Source organism: Lepus europaeus, chromosome 13 (genome assembly GCF_033115175.1).
Source record: "Lepus europaeus isolate LE1 chromosome 13, mLepTim1.pri, whole genome shotgun sequence".
Lineage (NCBI taxonomy): Eukaryota > Metazoa > Chordata > Mammalia > Lagomorpha > Leporidae > Lepus > Lepus europaeus.
Genome location: NC_084839.1, coordinates 33,750,895 through 33,771,491, shown reverse-complemented (window position 1 = coordinate 33,771,491; position 20,597 = coordinate 33,750,895). Strand labels below are relative to the sequence as shown.

At 40.9% G+C, this 20,597-nt stretch overlaps 1 protein-coding gene across 1 annotated transcript in view; it reads left to right on the top strand.

Annotated features, from left to right (window-relative positions):
• Window positions 1–20,597, top strand: part of PRKD3 (protein kinase D3) — a 107,277-nt gene that overhangs the window by 22,829 nt on the left and 63,851 nt on the right. The window contains exons 3-4 of the mRNA XM_062209275.1: window positions 17,320–17,458; window positions 20,307–20,438. Coding sequence (XP_062065259.1) covers window positions 17,320–17,458; window positions 20,307–20,438 — 271 coding nt within the window. The remainder of the gene's footprint in view (window positions 1–17,319; window positions 17,459–20,306; window positions 20,439–20,597) is intronic.

Genomic DNA, 20,597 nt, shown 5'->3' with positions numbered 1-20,597 from the left:
GCATGTGAAAACCTGTGATTTCTGTATAAGAACATTGTAGTATTGGGGCCTGCACTTTGGCAAAGTGGGTAAAGCCACTGCCTGCAGTGCAGACATCCCATATGGATGCCAGTTCGATTCTCAGCTGCTCCACTTCTGATCCAGTTCTCTGCTGTGGCATGGGAAAGCAGTAGAAGATGGCCCATATGTTTGGGTCCCTGCACTCACATAGGAGACCTGGAAGAAGCTCTTGGCTCCTGGCTGCAGATTGGCCCAGCTCAGACCATTGCAGCCATTTGAGGAGTGAACCAGCAGGTGGAAGACCTCTCTCTCTCTCTCTCCCTCTCTCTTTGTCTCTCTCTCTGTAACTCTGCCTCTCAAATAAATAAATAAATCTTAACAAAGAATATTATAGTGTGGTATATTATTTTCCTCAGGATATAATGTGTTTCTTTAGATGATGATTGTATGTGATTTCAAAATCATGCAATTTTGAGTTCAGTTGATTTAAGTCAGGTAATTACTGTTGTTAATAAGCACAATTTCCTGTATTTCTGTACTCTTAGACTGTTACACCAAATAAAACAGAATGAAGATTTTCCTTTCCAGAAAGAACCTGTAGAACTATAAAGGGAAAGGACAGTTAAATGATGTTTAACAGGAAAACTAAAACTAGAGTACATAAATATTTCCATTAGGAAAAAAGTAGTACTAATTACCTTAAGAAGTAGATAAACACAAATGTAAATAAAACTTAAAACCTTTTGAAATATTTTTGAAAGGTTAAAGTTAATATGACTTATCATGTTCCTGAAATAGGAAGACTGAGAGAATATAAAATTTTTCCGAAATTATCCTTTCCGTTAAAGATCTTACCAGGATTCTTTTTACATTGAACGTGTTACTCTAAACTGTATCTGGGAGAAAAAATAGTCAAAAGCATACTTTTAAAATCAGGAAATAAGAGAGGGGAGAAGAAAGAAGCTGCAATAATTGCAGTTACATACTACTGTAACAGGAGTAGACAAGACATCATACATTTTAGGAATATACCAAACAACGCATGAGAATAAAAAGGAATCATTCTCGCCGAAGAAACAGAGTTTAGAAAAAAGTTTTAAGCAGTTGAAGGGGTATTAACATAGACATTGACTTAATACCTGACACTGAGATAAATTCCAGAGGAATTAAAGGCTAGATATTATGAAAACACAAACGTTATCATGACATTAAATTGATTATAAAATTCCTAAAGTGTGGGATAGATCAATTTCAGATAAGTAAAAGAAACACAAGGGAAAAGAATGGCTTACCATTATTACCTATCAGTATATAAAAGCAGAAAGAAGATTGGTGAACTATTACAGCAAGCATTATGGAAAATTAGCATCTTCTATAAAGAGCTCATGTTTTGGTAGGAAAAACACACTGTGGTCTTAATAAACGTGTTTAAATGATACAAAGTATATTTCACCAAAAGATTAAATATATTAGTAAGCAAGCTGTTCGGAATAGTTTTTAAAAATATAGATTAGGAGGCCGGCGCCGTGGCTTAACAGGCTAATCCTCCACCTTGCGGCGCCGGCACACCGGGTTCTAGTCCCGGTCGGGGCACCGATCCTGTCCCGGTTGCCCCTCTTCCAGGCCAGCTCTCTGCTGTGGCCAGGGAGTGCAGTGGAGGATGGCCCAAGTGCTTGGGCCTTGCACCCCATGGGAGACCAGGAGAAGCACCTGGCTCCTGCCTTCGGAATAGCGCGGTGCGCCGGCCGCAGCGTGCCTACCGCGGCGGCCATTGGAGGGTGAACCAACAGAAAAAAGGAAGACCTTTCTCTCTGTCTCCCTCTACTGTCCACTCTGCCTGTCCAAAAAAAAAAATATATATATATATATATATATATAGATTAGGTATCATGCATTCAGTTAGGGAAAAATGAAGCCAGTATTCTCAGTATAAGGGAAAGTATGATCAAATCATACAGAAACAGAGAAAAATGAATGATTCAAGGCTTATGAGTTAAAAACAAATTCTAACAAATAATATAAAACATACACGCTGAGTTTTTTTCCTCCCCAAAGAAAATCTCTCTCCAATTAACAGATCATTTTTAGTTGGGCTTTGCTTGAAAATTGGATATGACCAAAAGAGTTTCATCTGATTTCATGACACATCCCCAGGGTGGAGTGGGGTGGAGTTTCTTTTGTTGTTCTTGGCACAAACCATAACTTAGCTTCCTTTTTTCTAAGCTTTGAAATTCTTCCAACATTTATGATACATTGAGACTGGTGCTGCCTTATTTTTACATATCATCAGAAATGCCTAATGAGCAGTAAGCTTTTTGTGCAGGACACATTTTACCTACTTTTATTACTGAAAACTTGGTGCTGTAAATAATTTTTGGTGGAATTACTTTTATTGATAAAATGATTTATGGTTGTCAGAGTGGAAAAAAGAAGTGAGCAGATAAGTAGCAATATTCTTTTCCTTCCTGTTTCATGTATCAGTGCCTTAGTTGTGCCTAATTTGTTCCCACTAGTTTAGATTGCCAGATAATTAGTTAATAGAGCTTTTTCTTCCTGGGATTGTGAAAATGGCCACATTCCTTTAGAATGCTCTGGAATGCTTTAGTTACTCCCTGGGGATGCCAGTGAACTCTTTCCCATTCCATATGAGAATGTGGATTAGGACTTGTACTGTTTTATTAGTAAATATTACAGTGTTGGTGTCTAAATTTAATGTTTAAGATCAAGTTATGATTCTCATTCCAGAGAGATTTTGACCCCCCAAGGGGACATTTGAGAGGTTGCGTGATGGTACTGGTATTTGGTGGAGACAGGGCAGGAATGCTACCATAACATACAGAACAGCCACCCAACAACAAAGAATGGTCTGGCCCTAAGTGTTAATAATTCTAAGGTTAAGAAATCATGAATTAAATTGATGGAGAAATAGAATTTCTAAAGTTAAAACTTCTTTATTAAAAGCTAAAACTTCTTTATTTTAAAAAAATTTGATTTATTAATTTATTTGAAAGAGTTACAGGATGGGGGGGGGCAATAGAGATCTTCCATCACCTGGTTCACCCCCCAGATGGCTGCAAAGGCTGGGGCAAGGCCAGGCCAAAGCCAGAAGTCAGGAGCTTCTGCCAGGTCTCCCATGAGGGTGCAGGGACCCAAGCACTTGGGTCATCCTCCACTCCCCAATATGGGATGCTGGCATCGCAACACAGGCAGTAGCTTAACCCTGTTTGCCCCAACCATGGCCCCTTGTTCTCCTACCTCTACCCTGATTTTTTTTTTTTTTTTTTTGAAGAGACTAAAACTTCTTTAGTACAATTGTAGGGTCTCAGTAAATCATAAGAATATAAGTATCTCCTAGATTAAAATATTCTAAATGTGACTTGTAGCTTGAGCTTTTTCAAATAATATTTCTAGTTTGGCTTGGGCATTTTTACTTAAGAAGAGTACATAGTTTACAGAGTGTGGATATAGTTAATATGCATTTCTAATGTATACATACATATATATATTAGATTCTTACATCTTCATATTTGTAAAGCAAAATCAGCACAAAAAAAAGTCTCTGCCTTCTAGAGGTTTGTAAACTGAGGAGAGTGTGTATTTAGTGATTAAAAAACAAAGAAATAGTGGGACTGGCAACCAGGAGAACCAGGAAGGCAGACAAATGTGAGCAGTGGGTGGAACTGGAATTGAGCCAAACAGAAATTGCTGATCAGATCACAGGCCATGTACAAGAGAGATTATAAGTGAACAAATCAATACAAAGGGAATAGGCCCAAGACCTTGCCTGTCTTACAGTCATTGTTCATGCATGAAATCAAATTGATTTTATTATTGGTGCATGTTTGGGGGGCGGGAGGAATCCAATTAGATAGTGGAGTATGTCACCCCAGAACAGAATTTTTGATATTAAGGAGGCAAACTGAGATTATAAAATTTTGTTATACCATTTTCTTATTTTTAAGTCATTGAATTTCTGATCCTTGGTTTTCTTATCCTTGAAGCTAAGATCATACCTCCATTAAAAATTAGGGTGGTTAAATATAAAGCTTTTAATATATGGCATATAATTAGTGTTCAAAAATAATAATACTCAAAATTTTAAAGTCTTTTTAAATCTGGAAAGATTATTGTTCCAGCAGAGAGACCTTAAATTTTTAGTTAATATCACAGTATATATATCATCTTGCCAACACCCTTACATTGGTTTGATCTTGCCTTTAAGTTTTATTATTTGAAATGTGACAAAAACTTTTTAAAAAGTAGAGATTGTTTATTTTATTAAAGGTCTAGGATTACTAGTTTTAAGAATTTTGAGAGGAAATTATATAAGGTTGCCTGTGTGAGGAGTTTTTTGTTTTGTTTTTGGACAGGCAGAGTGGACAGTGAGAGAGAGAGACAGAGAGAAAGCTCTTCCTTTTTCCATTGGTTCGCCCTCCAATGGCCGCTGCAGCTGGCGCACCGCGCTGATCCGAAGCCAGGAGCCAGGTGCTTCTCCTGGTCTCCTATGCGGGTGCAGGGCCCAAGGACTTGGGCCATCCTCCACTGCACTCCCGGGCCATAGCAGAGAGCTGTACTGGAAGAGGGGCAACCGGGACAGAATCCGGCGCCCCAATCGGGACTAGAACCCGGTGTGCTGGCACCACAGGCAGAGGATTAGCCTATTGAGCCACGGCGCCGGCCAATGAGGAGCTCTGTATAATTTCTGATTTGTATTGACAACATCAGTGAATGGTAACTTCTTACTCTTTCACATTGCTAGGAGGCTTAGAAGATGCCACTATAATGCTACTGCTACTGTGCTAATGAAATGAACACAGTAGATGTAATTGGACTGAGAAAAGAAATTGATAGTTCATTTTAAGTTGTAATGGTGTTTACTGAAATTAAAATTATTCTGACTAAAGCTAACTGCTCTAGTGATTTAAAAACATTGGTTTTAGTTTTGACTGTTTACATGATTCTAGACCTAAATACCCTTTGCTTATATACGGAGAGTGATTTTAGTCTGTTCTTTAACTGAATACGTTATCTTTGTATTGGGTATAATTTTCAGATTCTGTCAAAGTCAAGGGAAAACCCAGCTGTATCTTTTGTTTCCTAGAAATCAGCTTTCATTCTGTGTTGTTTTCCCCACCCTGTTCTACAACTTTGTTTCAGCAGCTTGTGACATCCTTCTCTTTAGCCCTACATTTTTTATGTAGGCTAAACAGTGTCAGACAGCATTGCTAATCTGAAGGTTTGAACTGGACGAAGAATTCCCTTTTAACATTTTGCGGGATTGGGAGACCAGGAGGAAGCACCTGACTCCTGGCTTCAGATCGGCGCAGCGCCGGCCTTAGCGGCCATTTGGGGGGTGAACCAATGGAAAAAAGGAAGACTTCTCTCTCTCTCTCTCTCTCTCTCTTTCTCACTGTCTTACTCTGCCTGTCAAAAAAAAAAAAAAAGAATCTTGTAGTAAGTTAATACTATAGGCCTGCGCCACATCTCACTAGGCTAATCCTCCGCCTGCGGCACCAGCACCCCAGGTTCTAGTCCCAGTCGGGGCGCCAGATTCTGTCCCGGTTGCTCTTCTTCCAGTCCAGCTCTCTGCTGTGGCCCAGGAGTGCAGTGGAGGATGGCCCAAGTGCTTGGGCCCTGCATCCGCATGGGAGACCAGGAGGAAGCACCTGGCTCCTGGCTTCAGATCAGCGTAGTGTGCCGGACGCAGCATGCCGGTCACAGCGGCTATTGTGGGGTGAACCAATGGAAAAAGGAAGAGCTTTCTCTCTGTCTCTCTCTCTCACTGTCTACTCTGCCTATCAAAAAATAAATAAATAAATAAGTTAATACTATAAAAACTAACTTTTATAAAGTGGCTATAGAAAGATGATTTTTTTTCTTTTTTAATTCTTGAAGCTATTTTTAAGGCAAAAGCAAAGATAGCCTAAAAGTTAGCTGAGAGTGGAAATTTGGTAACTTTATGATGAAATTGTTACTTTCCTTTATGGACTGGGGAAAGTCTTCATTTTGCACAATCAAGAGGGATCATTGGCATATTCTGAAGAAAATCTAGAAATGCCTGCAAGGGTGGGAACTGGGGATGCCAAATTAAAGATTTATTTTGCTTTTGCCTGGCTAGTTCTTTCACTGTTCCTTTCATTTCCTCTTTCTTTTAAAGAAGGCTGAGGTACACTAGAAGAGGAAGCATGAGTGTGTCTAGTTTTCAGAGGGTTGTCAGCATCCTTCACATTTCCCAGCCTTTCTATACTCTTGATTTTTATTTCCTACAGCAAAGTGTCTCAGCTTCAGGACTGTCAACATTTTGGGCCAAATAAATCTTTGTTGTGCAGCTGTCATTGCATTCTATAGTGTTCTCCCTGTTAAATGCTAGTAGCTCAGGTTGTGAAAAAACAAAAATGCCTAGATGGGGCCGGTGCTGTGGCTCAGTAGGTTAACGCCCTGGCCTAAAGCGCCAGCATCCCATGTGGGCGCCAGTTCAAGACCCAGCTGCTCTACTTCTGATCCAGCTCTCTGCTGTGTCCTGGGAAAGCAGTAGAAGATGGTCCAAGTCCCTGGGCCCCTGCACCCGCTTGGGAGACCTAGAAGAAGCTCCTGGCTCCTGGCTTCGGATCAGCCCGTTCGGCCGTTGCAGCCAATTGGGGAATGAACCATCAGATGGAAAATCTCTCTCTATCTGCCTGTCCTCTCTCTGTATAACTCTGACTTTCAAATAAATAAAATAAATCTTTAAAAAAAAAATGGCCTGGAAATATTGCCATACATATTCTAAGGGGAAATAAATTATCCTAGTTGAGAACCATTGACCTAGAGGAATAACTTAAATAATAACCAGTGACAGTGTTACCACCTCTGCTTCTCTTCTAATCTTGCTCTTTGTCGCAAGTGGCATTCCCGACCGTGAAAATACAATGTTTAGAAAGCATGTATGTAAGGGCCAGTGTGTGGCTTAGCAAGTAAAGCTGCCACCCACGACAGTGGTATCCCGTTTGGACACTGGTTCATGTCTTGGCTGTTTACTTCTGATCCAGCTCCCGGCTAATGGCCTGGGAAAAGCAGTGGAAAATGGCCCAACTGTTTGGGTCCCAGCTACCCACGTGGGAGACCCAGATAAAGATCCTGCCCCTGGCCTGGCTCAGCCCTGGCCATTGTGGCCACTTGGAGAGTGAAGCAATAAATGGAAAACCTCTTTCTCTGTCTCTCCTTTCTCTCTGTTACACTCGACTTTCAAATAAATAAGTAAATCTTTAAAAAAGAATGTGCATCATTAGGTAAGACTTTTATTTTAGAAAAATAAATAGAAAATAGGCAAATAGTTCAGCAATTTCTAACCTCTAACCCTACCCCACCCCACCTTCTTTCTGCTCTGCCAATGAATATAGCAAATGTAATCAAGAATTAGTTTTTAGGAGCAGGCACATTTGGCACAGTGGCTAAGACAACACCTGGGATGCCTACATCCCACATTAGAGTGCCTAGGTTCAAGTTTTGGAGGTTAGGCTTTTAGCCCAAGGGTTAAAAGGCCTCTTGGGACCCTAGCATCTCATTTTGGGGTGCCTGGTTCAGGTTATGGCTCTTCTGATTCTGGTTTCCTGCTGATACACACCCTGGGAAGCAGCAGGTGATGGATCAAGTAGTTGGGTCTCTGCAATCCACATGGGAGACCTGGTTTGAGTTCTAGCTCCTGACTTGAGCCTTGGTCCAGACCCAGCTGTTGTGGACATTTGGGAAGTGAATGAGCAGATAACTCTGTCTCTCCTTCTGTCTTTGAAATAAAGTGAAAATAAAATTTTTAAAAAAGAAAAAACTATTCGTAAATACCATTTTTCATCTAATATCAGCAAGTTTGATAATACACTATAAAAGAGGGTGTAAAGAAAAGAAGTACTCTTAATGTTACTAAGATAGACCATGATTTATAAACTGAAGGGAGTTTGGCTTTATTTATTTTTTTTTTTCCTCACCACATATCTTGCAAATTGTGCAACCGGGGATGATGGGAGGGGCAGAATTATCTTTGTTAATGGAGTGATCTCGAAAATATATAGCCAAGTGAAAAAAGTAACGTGCATAAGCCGGCGCCACGGCTCACTAGGCTAATCCTCCGCCTTGCGGCGCCGGCACACCGGGTTCTAGTCCCGGTCAGGGCACCGATCCTGTCCCGGTTGCCCCTCTTCCAGGCCAGCTCTCTGCTGTGGCCAGGGAGTGCAGTGGAGGATGGCCCAGGTCCTTGGGCCCTGCACCCCATGGGAGACCAGGAGAAGCCCCTGGCTCCTGCCATCGGATCAGCGCGGTGCGCCGGCCGCAGCGCACTACCGCGGCGGCCATTGGAGGGTGAACCAACGGCAAAAGGAAGACCTTTCTCTCTGTCTATCTCTCTCACTGTCCACTCTGCCTGTCAAAAAAAAAAAGTAACGTGCATAACAGTGTTAATAGTGGTTGCTATTTGTGTAAGATGGGGAATAGTTACACCCATTTTTAGTTGATGAAATATAAAATATTTTCAGAGAGTTTCTCAGAAAGTTGGTAACATTTTTGACTGCCAAACAGACAACTGAACAGCTAAGCAATAGATTTTACTCTGTATTTTTTAACTTTTGAATTTTTATTCATATTAATAAACTGCCTATTCAAAGCTAAGTAAAATTATATTTTTAAAAAAGTATTTTTTAAAAGATTTATTTTTTAAAAGATTTATTTCTTTGAAAGAGTACAGAGGTGGGGAGAGGGAGACAGAGAGATCTTCCATTCACTGGTCCACTCCCCAAATATCCGCACTGCCGGAGTTGGGCTGATCCAAAGCCAGGTTCTTCCTATGGGTCTCTCACATGGGTGCAGGGGCTCTAGTACCTGAGCCATCCTCTGCTGCTTTCCCAGGTGCAGTAGCAGGGAGCTGGATCGGAAGTGGAGCAGCCAGGACTCAAACCAGTGCCCATATGGGATACCAGCGCTGCAAGTGGCTTGACCGTTCTGCCACTATGCCAATCCTTGAAAGAATGTATTTTATATCCAAAGTATAAAATAATACCAATGAATCCATATGGATATATATAAGTAATTGAATAAATAAATGGAAAAAAAGGATAAATCTTCCACCTAGAATTTCAAATAATTGCCTTCAAGGAAAAGCAACATAACCCCCCCCCCTTTAAAAGATTGTGGTATAGAAAGAGGGGAGGGAGTCAGCACTGTGGCATAGTATGTTAAGCCTCCACCGGTGGTGCCAGCATCCAATATGGGTGCCAGATTGAGTCCCAGGTGCTCAACTTCCCATCCAGCTCCCTATTAATGGCCTGGGAAAACAGTAGAAGATGGCCAGGTGATGGGGCCTCTGCACCTACATGAGAGACCTGAAAGAAGCTCCTGACTCCTGGTTTCAGATCAGCCAGCTCCAGCCATTGTTGCCATCTGGGGAGTGAACCAACAGATGGAAGACCTCTCTTTGCCTCTCAAAGAAAGAAAGGGGAGTATAGAGTAGTTTTGCAATGGAGAAACTTGGCAAACACAGCCTCAGTCAGCATCAGTAGTGGTAAATACTCTTGATAATGTTGTGATTGGATTGGCACTTTACCCTTGTGGTTGGCTTCCCCCAAACCCATAACCCCAGTCTAGTCATGGGAAAAACAGCAGCACATTCCAGTAACGAGGTATCCTACGAAATTCTGACCAATACTCCTTAAAACTGGTGAGATCATTAAAAACCATGGGTCCAGCCTTGTGGTGCAGTAGGTTAAGCCACTGCCTGTGATATAGGCATCTCATATGGACACCAGTTCATGTCCTGGCTGCTCTACTTCCTGATCCAGCTCTCTGCTAAATGGCCTGGGAAAGCAGTGGAAGATGGCTCAAGTGCTTAGGCCACTGCCATCTCCAAGAGAGATCTGGATGAAGCTTCTGGCTCCTGGCTTCATTGTAGCCATTTGGAGAATGAACCAGCAGATGGGAAAATCTCTCTTTGTGTGTCTCCCTCTAACTCTTCCTTTCAAATCTTTTTAAAATAAATATTTTTAAAAATCATTAAAAACCAGCCAAGTCATAAGAAATTGTTCTAGCCAGAAGGAGCCTAACAACACCTGATACAGTGAAGGTAATGTGATACCATAGATGGGATCCTGGAAATCTGGAGCTAGTATTACAGTGTCACAGGTAAAGCCACCTTCTGCAACACTGGCATCCCATATGGGTGCCAGTTCATGTCCCAGCTGCCCTCTTGGGATCCACCTCCCTGCTAGTAGCCTGAAAAAAGCTGCAGAAGAGGGCCCATGTACTTGGATCCCTGAACCCACATGGGAGACCCAGGTGAAGCTCCTGGCTCCTGGTTTTGGCCTGGCCCCAGCCCCTGCCGTGGTGGCCATCTGAGGGGTAAACCAGCAAATGGAAGATATTTCTCTGTCCCTCTCTCTCCATAATTCTGACTTTCAAATAAATAAATATTTTTTTGAAAAAAGAAATCTGAATAAAATTAAGTTCTAATTATATGTATCAGTATTGAGTCATCCATTGTAATGTACCAAACTAATAAAAAACATTAAAAATAGAGCAAGTTGACTATATGGAAACTATACTATTATCTTCATTTTCTGAAAGAATGTTTTTAAATGTGTATATAATAAATACCCAAACTAATAAAAAAAACATTAAAAATAGAGCAAGCTGACTATATGGAAACTATACTATTATCTTCATTTTCTGAAAGAATGTTTTTAAATGTGTATATAATAAATACATTAAATAGTATTTTTAAAGTCCATTTAAAAATCAGGTGTCCATGAAAGCCTGAGCATCTTTGGTTTGTTTGAAACTTCACAGGTGGTTTGAGTGTGTGTCCAGATTTGAAACATTGTTTTAGGGATTCACTCCTGACTGAAGACCCAATGTCTGAATTTTAAAAAATCATGAACAGTAAATTCCTGTATATTCAGTTCATTAACAGATTGTTTTTTGTTTCTTTAATTGTTTTAGATATTTAAAAAAAATTTTTTTAAAGATTTATTTTATTTATTTGAAAGACAGTTACAGAGAGAGAGGTCTTCCATCTGCTGGTTCACTCCCCAGATGGCCGCAATGGCTGGAGCTGCGCCGATCCAAAGCCAGGAGCCACGAGCTTCTTCCGGGTCTCCCACGTGGGTGCAAGTGCCCAAGGACTTGGGCCATCTTCTGCTGCTCTCCCAGGCCATAGCAGAGAGCTGGATGGAAAGAGGAGCAGCCGGGACTAGAACTGGCGCCTATATGGGATGCCAGCGCTTTAGGCCAGGGAGTTAACCCGCTGCACCACAGATATTTCACAGTGTGTTCTTGTCACTTATTTCCCTTTTCTTTTTAAATATTTAATGTATCTGTGCCTTAAGACTTCTGCTGTTTTTAAAGTTTGCTCACAATGTTAACCCTAATGTTCATAGACAGTATTTGTTCTTTTCTTGCTTTTTCAGGCCACATTTTCTGTTATTGCCTTTAGTTCTATCTCACATTCAGATAATTCCTTAATATCTTACCAAACACACCTATAATTTGTAATTGTAAACAGTGAAAGTCTGTTATTTACAGGCTAGTTATTACAGTTTTCCTCCTGGGAGCTCTGCAGTCTGTCATTAATGGAGATGAGTGTAGTATGAAACATTTGCTGGCCTAGAAAATAACTCTATTCCTATCTTTACCGACAGCTTTCTACCCTCTGATATATAAATGTTTATATTGTTAATATTCCTCATAATTTGTTTACTTTCTCTTGGGTCTCTTAATAATTCCAATTTTATATTGGTATTATGTGTTTATTAAGAAAGTAATTTTGCATTTATTTTTTTCCAAGTCAGAAATTCAATGTTCTCCTTCTTTCATTGGTGTGTTTATTATTCAGTTATTCAGTTACCATTCTTTAGGACTTTGAGTTTGAGTGAAACAGTGTTGATCCATATGATTTAACAAAGATAGCTTTTAGGGAAAGTTTTCTCTGTCCATTTTCTTACTATGTAATCCAGACCCTGATACCTCTTCCTGACAGCTTCAGCCTTTCTTCAAGAGCTTGCTCTAGTTTCTTCCTGCTTTAGTTCCTGCACACGGCAGTTTTCATTATTACCTTTTTTTTTGGGGGGGGGGGGGACAGGCAGAGTGGACAATGAGAAAGAGGGAGACAGAGAGAAAGGTCTTCCTTTTCCGTTGGTTCACCCCCAGTATTACCTTTTTAAAATATTTTTATATTTTAAAATATAAAATATTGGGTCCTTACTGTGGACCCAATGTCTCTCTTGGATTATTATTATAGAACAGTCATACTGATTATAGTGCTGGAGATTTTATGCCTACCGAGTAATTTGGTAAGAACCCTAGAAAGCCAGTACTTTTGTTATCTCTACCTTATAAATAAGAAATCGATGCAGGACCAGTGTTGTGGTACAACTGATTAAGCTACCTGCTTGCAACGCCAGCATCACATATCAGAGCACCAATTTGAGTCCTGGCTGCTCCACTTCAGTTCTCACTCTTTACCAATGCATCTGGGAATGCAATGAAAGATGGCCCAACTACTTGGGCCCCTGCCACCCACGTTGGGAGACCCAGGTGGAGTTCTTGGCTCCTGATTTCAGTCTGTCCCAGTTTGTTGCAGCCATTTAAGGAGTGAATCAGTGGATGGAAGATCTCTGTGCGTCTCTCCCTGTCTGTGTGTATCTGTCTCTCTTGCTCTGCCTTAAAAGTAAATAAATAAATCACTGGGATCTCACTCCCAGAGATCTTTCATTTAGGTCTTCTTTTTTTTCTTTTCCATGGTATCTTGGCTTTCCATGCCTAAAATACTTTCATGGGCTCTTCAGCCAGATCCAAATTCCTTAAGGGAAAGAACGGGGCCATCAAAGAAGGAGGTACCTTTCTCTGAAGGGAGGAGAGAACTTCCACTTTGACTATGACCCTATCGGAATAAGATCAAAGTCAGCGAACTCTAAAGGCTTCCATAGCCTTGGCAACTCATGACTAGAGCCTAGGGAGATTACTGACGCCATAAACAAGAGTGTCAAATTGTTAAGTCAACAACAGGAGTCACTGTGTACTTGCATCTCATGTGGGATCTGTCCTTAATGTGTTGTCTAATGTGCAGTGATGCTATAACTAGTACTGAAACAGTATTTTTACACTCTGTGTTTCTGTGTGGGTGCAAACTGATGAAATCTTTACTAATTATATACTGAATCGATCTTCTGTATATAAAGATAATTGGAAATGAAAAAAAAAACCTGGTGTTAATTGGAAATGGCATAGAAAATTAATTAATTTTTAAAAAAATATTATGTAGGATCTCTTTTTTTTTTTTTTTTTTTTTTGACAGGCAGAGTGGATAGTGAGAGAGAGAGACAGAGAGAAAGCTCCTCCTTTTTGCCGTTGGTTCACCCTCCAATGGCCGCTGCGGCCGGCGCACTGCGCTGATCCGAAGCCAGGAGGCAGGTGCTTCTCCTGGTCTCCCATGCGGGTGCAGGGCCCAAGGACTTGGGCCATCCTCCACTGCCTTCCCGGGCCATAGCAGAGAGCTGGCCTGGAAGAGGGGCCACCGGGACAGAATCCGGCGCTCCGACCGGGACTAGAACCCGGTGTGCTGGCGCCGCAAGGTGGAGGATTAGCCTGTCAAGCCACGGCGCTGGCCGGATCTCTGTCTTTAATGTGCTGTACACTGTTATTTAATGCTATAACTAGTACTCCAACAGTATTTTTTTCACTTTGTGTTGCTATATGGGGGCAAACTGTTGAAATCTTTACTTAATATACACTAAACTGATCTTCTGCATATAAAGAGAATTGAAAATGAATCTTGATGTGAATGGAAGGGGAGAGGGAGTGGGAAAGGGGAGGGTTGCGGGTGGGAGGGAAGCTATGGGAGGGGGGAAGCCATTGTAATCCATAAGCTGTACTTTGGAAATTTATATTCATTAAATAAAAATTTAATAAATGAAAAAAAAAGTAAATAAATCTAAAAAACCAAAAACATAACAAGAGAGGTCAAATAGCTTATCCTAAGTGCTATAGTTAGTGGAAGATAAAACTTGGACTGACTGCTGATTGCAGATTTTTCTGTTAGTATGTCCCCAGTCAGGCCCCATGTGCATTTCTGCCCAACTTGTCCCCACCTCATTCTTCAGTCATAAGGCTTCACTTCACCTTCTTCTGTTTCCCATGTACTTTCTCAGCAATGACACATTTTCACTTTCAGCCTGTGTAAGCTCTGCTTCTCCTTTTTACAGCTTTGCTCAAATACCATGCTGGATGCCTGTACTCACCTTCCCAATTGAACTGTTTGTTTTTTTTAGTCTAGGATTTTGTTTGTATTTCATTTTTGGCATTTGCTTTGTCATGTTGTATAAAACTTATTTTTATTTCTGTTTTCCTGTTAGATTATAAGCTCCTGAGAATAAAGCATGTTTTATCCCTACAAACTATGGGACCAATACCTTGTACTTAGGAGACATGCAAGAAATGTGACTTTGTAAAAACCATTTCATTCATAGAAACATTTTATTAAATGTTTTATTTTTATGAGGATGGAATGTCTAATCTTTTTAAAATAAGTTCTTAAGAATAATTACAACCAAGTTATGAGAATATTTTATTCAGTCCAATAATGTAATAAAATTCTGTAAAATTTTAATTTTAAAATATAATTTGTGATCCTGATTTTTACTTTTCAGTTGAGAACTCTTATTAGTTAGGTGTATCTAAGTCATTGTTTTCAACTTTTAAAAAACTTAACTTTAGAAAAAAAAAAAAGATTGATTTATTTGAAAGGTAGAGTTTACAGAGAGAGAAGGGGGGAGAGAAAGAGATCTCCCATCCTCTGGTCACTCCCCAAATGGGCACACTGGCTGGGGCCGGGCCAGGCCGAAGTCAGGAGGCTGGAGCCAGGAGCTTCATCGCAGTCTCCCACGTGGGTACAGGGGCCCAAATATTTGTCCATCTTCTGCTGCCTTTCCTTGGCCATTAGCAGGAAGCCGGATTGGAAGTGGAGCAGCCACAACTTGAACAGGCGCCCATATGAAATCCCAGCACTGCAGGCAGAGACTTAGTCTATGCCACAGAAATGCACACCACCCCCCCAAAAAAAAAATACGAGAAATTTTAGAGATATAGAAAAGGTTTCTCCAAAAAGACAATTAAATGTCAGAAAATAAGATGAAGCTTGGTTAGTATCTGCATATAAAACATAAGTAGACTACAGACATGGTTGTGCCTTTTCACTGGGCAAAGCAAACACAAGAACATGATTAGTTCTGTGATCGATTGTTCATGTTATAAAACCAGAGAGATTTCTTTTGTGGATCCTCACAAAGAAGGGTCTTCAAATGAAGTAGGTGAAGCATGTCCTCAGCGACGTCCCTCCAGTGAATGCACTTGCAGGATGGTATGGTGTGGCTGATCCCTGGCAGGCCGTGCTGCAGAGGTGTTTGGTTTTTTTTTTGTTTTGTTTTGTTTTTTTAACAGGCAGAGTTAGACAATGAGAGAGAAAGGTCTTCCTTCTGTTGGTTCACTCCCCAAATGGCCGCTACGGCTGGCACGCTGCGCCGATCCGAAGCCAGGAGCCAGGTGCTTCCTCCTGGTTTCCCATGCGGTGCAGGGCCCAAGCACTTGGGCCATCCTCCACTGCCCTCCCAGGCCACAGCAGAGAGCTGGACTGGGAGAGGAGCAACCGGGACAGAATCTGGCGCCGCAACCGGGACTAGAACCCAGTGTGCCAGCGCTGCAGGTGGAGGATTAGCCAAGTGAGCCACGGTGCTGGCCAGCTGCAGAGTTTTTAATGGGCATTTTTTCCTGAGATCTAAAGAATTTTGTAGAGTATTATGTCCTAAGGTGCTGGTAATTGAGAGCGTAGTCTCATTTTTAAAAATGTATTCAGGCTAGTGCTGGGCATAGATGGTAAAGCCACTGCCTGCAGTGCCAGCATCCCATATGGCTGCTGGTTCTAATCACGGCTGCTCCACTTCCAATCCAGCTCTCTGCTATGGCCTGGGAAAGCAGTAGAAGATGACCCAAGTCCTTGGGCCCCTTCACTCATGTAGGAGACCCAAAAGAGGCTCCTGGCTCCTGGCTTCAAATTGGCACCAGCTGTTGTAGCCATCTTGGGAGTGAACCAGCGGATGGACTCTCTCTCTCCCTCTCCCTCTCTCTCTCTCTCTCTGCCTCTGTAACTCTGCCTTTCAAATAAATAAATAAATATTTTAAAAATGGATTTAAAAATTGAACTTACTTATATAAAACAGGTACTTTAAAATACACTCATTATTAATCATAAAAATTTTGGAACGCATACCTTCAAATTTAATCCATATCATAATCCTCCAAAGGAAGATACTATAATGAATCATGTATTGTAATTACAGAGAATAGACTTAAAGAAGAGATACTAGATCAACACTGGAGGCTCTAGGTACATTTGGTAGAAAAATTGGAATTAATAGCCTTGTGAATTATTGGGCTTCTACCTGCACAGGTTCAGTAGACCTTAATGGAAAGATGGAAGTGCTTTGTATGTGTGTTGTACAGAATTGTAGCTGGTAGCCAAGGTGGCAGTTGGGTGTCTGTAATATGACCAGAGTGACTGAAAAACTTCATTTAATTTTAATTATTTCAAATTTAAATACCTGCATGTGAGTAGAAGATAACCATGTATTGAACAATGCAGATATAGAGAATGGGAAAGACTTTATCATTCAGGCTATGTAAGAATAGAGTAGCAGTAGGACTATAGTCTCCATCAAGAGCTGAATATAAAAATCCTATATTTCTGGGGCCAACAGCATTGTGGTGTAGCAGGTTAAGCCACTGCCTATGACACAAACATCTCATATGTGTACCACTTTGTGGTCTCGCTAGTCTACTGCCAACCCAGCTCCCTGCTGATGAGCCTAGGAAAACAATAGATGATGGTCCAGGTTCTTGGACTGCTGCCAACAAGGTGGGAGACCCAAAAGAAACTCCTGGCTCCTGGCTCCTGGCCCTGTTCTAGCCATGGCAGCCCTTTGGGGAGTGACCATGCAGATGAAGGATCTTTGTCTTTACCGCTCTAACTCTGCCTTTCAGATAAATAAATAAATCCTTTAAAAAAAGAAATCCTGTATTTCTAAGAGAAATGTTTTAAGATAATGATTATTTAATTGTAAATTTACCTTTTTGACCTTTAAAATTAACAAGAATACTTGAGTATGTACTCTCCTTTTTATTTTAACAGTTTTTTGCAAGTATTGTGTTAGAATAAAATATTCTATTAAAAGCCTTTTTATAAGATTTAAGTCATTTACTTATAAAAATAGAAAGCCATGGATAAACTGATACAACATCATTTTCCCACAGTTTCCAGAATGTGGATTCTTTGGCATGTATGATAAAATTCTTCTCTTTCGCCATGACATGAACTCAGAAAATATTTTGCAGCTGATTACCTCAGCAGATGAAATACATGAAGGAGACCTAGTAGAAGTTGTTCTTTCAGGTAAGTAAGTAGCTTTTCTTTTTTCCCAAAGAGTCTTTTTCTGTACAAAATGCTATATTCAATCATACTTAGTCTGGGTATTAGAATTGCTTATTTCATTTATAATAATAGTTACTGTGTGATTTTTATTTTCAGGAAGGTTATATCACAAATGAAAAAAAGTAGGAAAATAAACTGAATTATTTGAGAGTTACTCAGCTTAGGGAAAGAGCAATTGAACTGAAAGGGAAATATATTCTTTTCTCTGAGTTGAAGAAATAAAACAATTATACTGAAATTTTGTTCCCTTTTCCCCATTTCTGTAAAGAGCATAGAAGAAGAAAATTCAGGTTCAGAAAAGAGATTCAGGAAAAAAGGAGAAACAATGAAGATATGGAAGAGGAAACTACAATACTGGATAGAGTTTTCGTGGCTTTGAATAAATGCTCTTTCCCCATTTTTCTCTTTCTCTCTTTCTCCACCTCACTCATTTTTGCCACTCCTTCCTTAGCTCTATTTCTGATCTCATCTGACAGCATGTGGCAGGATTGTTAGGGAGTAGTATAAAGGAAGAAAAAATGCCATAGTAATAATGTAGATAGCAGATCTGCAGCATTTTTTGTTGGATGAGAAAAGAAAAGAAACAAGCTGGCTGGCCAGTGACCCAGAGTCCTGCTACACTTTTGCCTCTTCTCAAATTCACCTTTGAGCCGATTTTTTTGAGATCCTTTCTATCACCTTTTCTTGTTAGTCTCCACTCCTTTGGTATTTCTGGTCCTCCCATTGACCTATCCACCTCATCACTCATCTTTTACATCACAACCACAAACCATCTGTATGCTTCCCAGTCTCTTTTTCCTTTGTAATCCTACTGGGCTTCACTCTGTCCTCCTTGGAGGTCATGCTCACATCTGTTCCTTTGCTATGGACCCTTCATCAAAACACAGAACTATCTACTAATGACTTGCAGTTTGAGGTGAGAAGAAAATCTTTACTATTGCAATTGCTCATTTAGGAGAAATGAATCTCTTTTTTTTTTAACCATTAGGACTGTGGAGAAAAGACAAGAGAATGTGTATTGGAGTTAGAACTTTTCTGTTCCCGCAAACGGTGCTTATAAATTGAAGTAAAATTTCACAGTATTTTTTAATATTCTATTTTCCAGCGTATTATAAATTAACCCATTAAAATATCCTTTTGTTTGTTTGAAAGGCAGAGAGACAGAGACAGTCAGACAGGGATCTCCTTATGCTGGTTCACTCTCCAAATGCATGTGACAGGTAGGGCTAGATTGGGCCAAAACCAGGAATCCAGAATTCAGTCCAGCTCTCCCACCAGAGTGGTAAGGACTCAAGTACTTGAGCTGTTACCTGCTGCCTCCCTGTTGTACATTAGCAGGAAGCTGGAACCAGGGCAGTAGAGCCAGGACTTGAACCTAGGCACTCCAGTGTATCAAGTGACCCACCTCCTAAACTTTTTTTAATTGGATAAAATAGACCTAACAGCTGTTTGTTATCTTGTCAGTATGAGAAAATGCTTTTAGAAAACAAAGGCACTTAAAAAATTTATGGAAAATGGAATTAAAGTTTATTTGGGCACAAAAAGTCATTTTAAAAAAATATTTATTTATTTATTTGAAAGTCAGAGTTTCGGAGAGAGAGAAGCAGAGAGAGAAAGATCTTCCATCCGCTGGTTCACTCCCCAAATTGTCCGCCAGGGCTGGAGCTGTGCCAATTCGAACCCAGAAGCCAGGAGCTGCTTCTGGGTCTCCCACATAGGTGCAAGGGCCCAAGGACTTGGACCATCTTCCACTGCTTTCCCAGGCCATAGCAGAGAGCTGAATCAGAAATGGAGCAGCCAGGGCCAGCACCGCAGCTCACTAGGCTAATCCTCTGCCTGCGGTGCCAGCACACCAGGTTCTAGTCCCAGTGGGAGCGCTGGATTCTGTCCCGGTTGCTCCTCTTCCAGGCCAGCTCTCTGCTGTGGCCTGGGAAGGCAGTGGAGGATGGCCCAAGTGCTTGGGCCCTGCATCCACATGGGAGACCAGGAGAAGCACCTGGCTCCTGGCTTCGGATCAGCACAGCAATGGCCATAGCAGCCAATTAGGGGGTGAACCAACGGAGGGAAGACCTTTCTCTCTCTTTCTCTCACTGTCTAACTCTGCCTGTCGGGGGAAAAAAAAAAAAATTGGAGCAGCCAGGACTCGAACTGGCACCCATATGGGATGCCGGCACTTGGATGCCGGCACTTCAGGCCAGGGCATTAACCTGGTGCGCCACAGCACTGGCCCCAAAAATCATTCTTTAAAAAAAAAATTAATGTGTGTTTTCCATGAACTTTTTGACGTTCCCTCATACTTAACCTACACAAATGCTTTTGGAGCTCACGTTGTTTGAAACTGGTATGCTTCCTAAACCAGTTAAAATTTATTTATTTATTTATTTAGACACTGAGGGAAAGGTCCCATCCTCTGGTTCACTCCCCTAAATGCCCACAATGGCCCAGAGTGGGCCAGGGCCAAAGCCAGGAACTCAGTCGAGGTCTCTCACACAGATGGCAGCAACCTTCCCTGCTGCCTCTCAGTGTCTGCACTGGTGAAATACTGAATTGGAGCTGGGAGACCAATCCAGGTACTCTGATGTAGGATATGAACATCATAACCACTAGGCCAGATACCTGCTCCCTAAACTAGTGTCTAAAAATCAAAGCATTAAATGCTAAATCAAATTTATTTTTATGGTAAGGTGAAACTTGCAGATAAAACAATGATTCTGTGTACTTTGACATAATTGAGTATGGTGAGCATTCCTAAGCTCATAATAACAATTACAAATACAGGGTTTATTTAAATGCTTTTCTTTTTTGAAAGCTTTGGCCACAGTAGAAGACTTCCAGATTCGTCCACATACCCTCTATGTACATTCTTACAAAGCTCCTACTTTTTGTGATTATTGTGGTGAAATGCTCTGGGGATTGGTACGCCAGGGACTGAAATGTGAAGGTATGTGCCCTAAAAATTTTTACTCCTTTGTAGGATTTTACATGTACATTCTTTTATTGTTGATGAAAAAACAAGATCAAGTTGGTTACTGAATAGTAACTAGCCTTTAGAATTGGAGAGATTGAGGGCATGGTCTTAATTCTGCCACGTACTTATTCA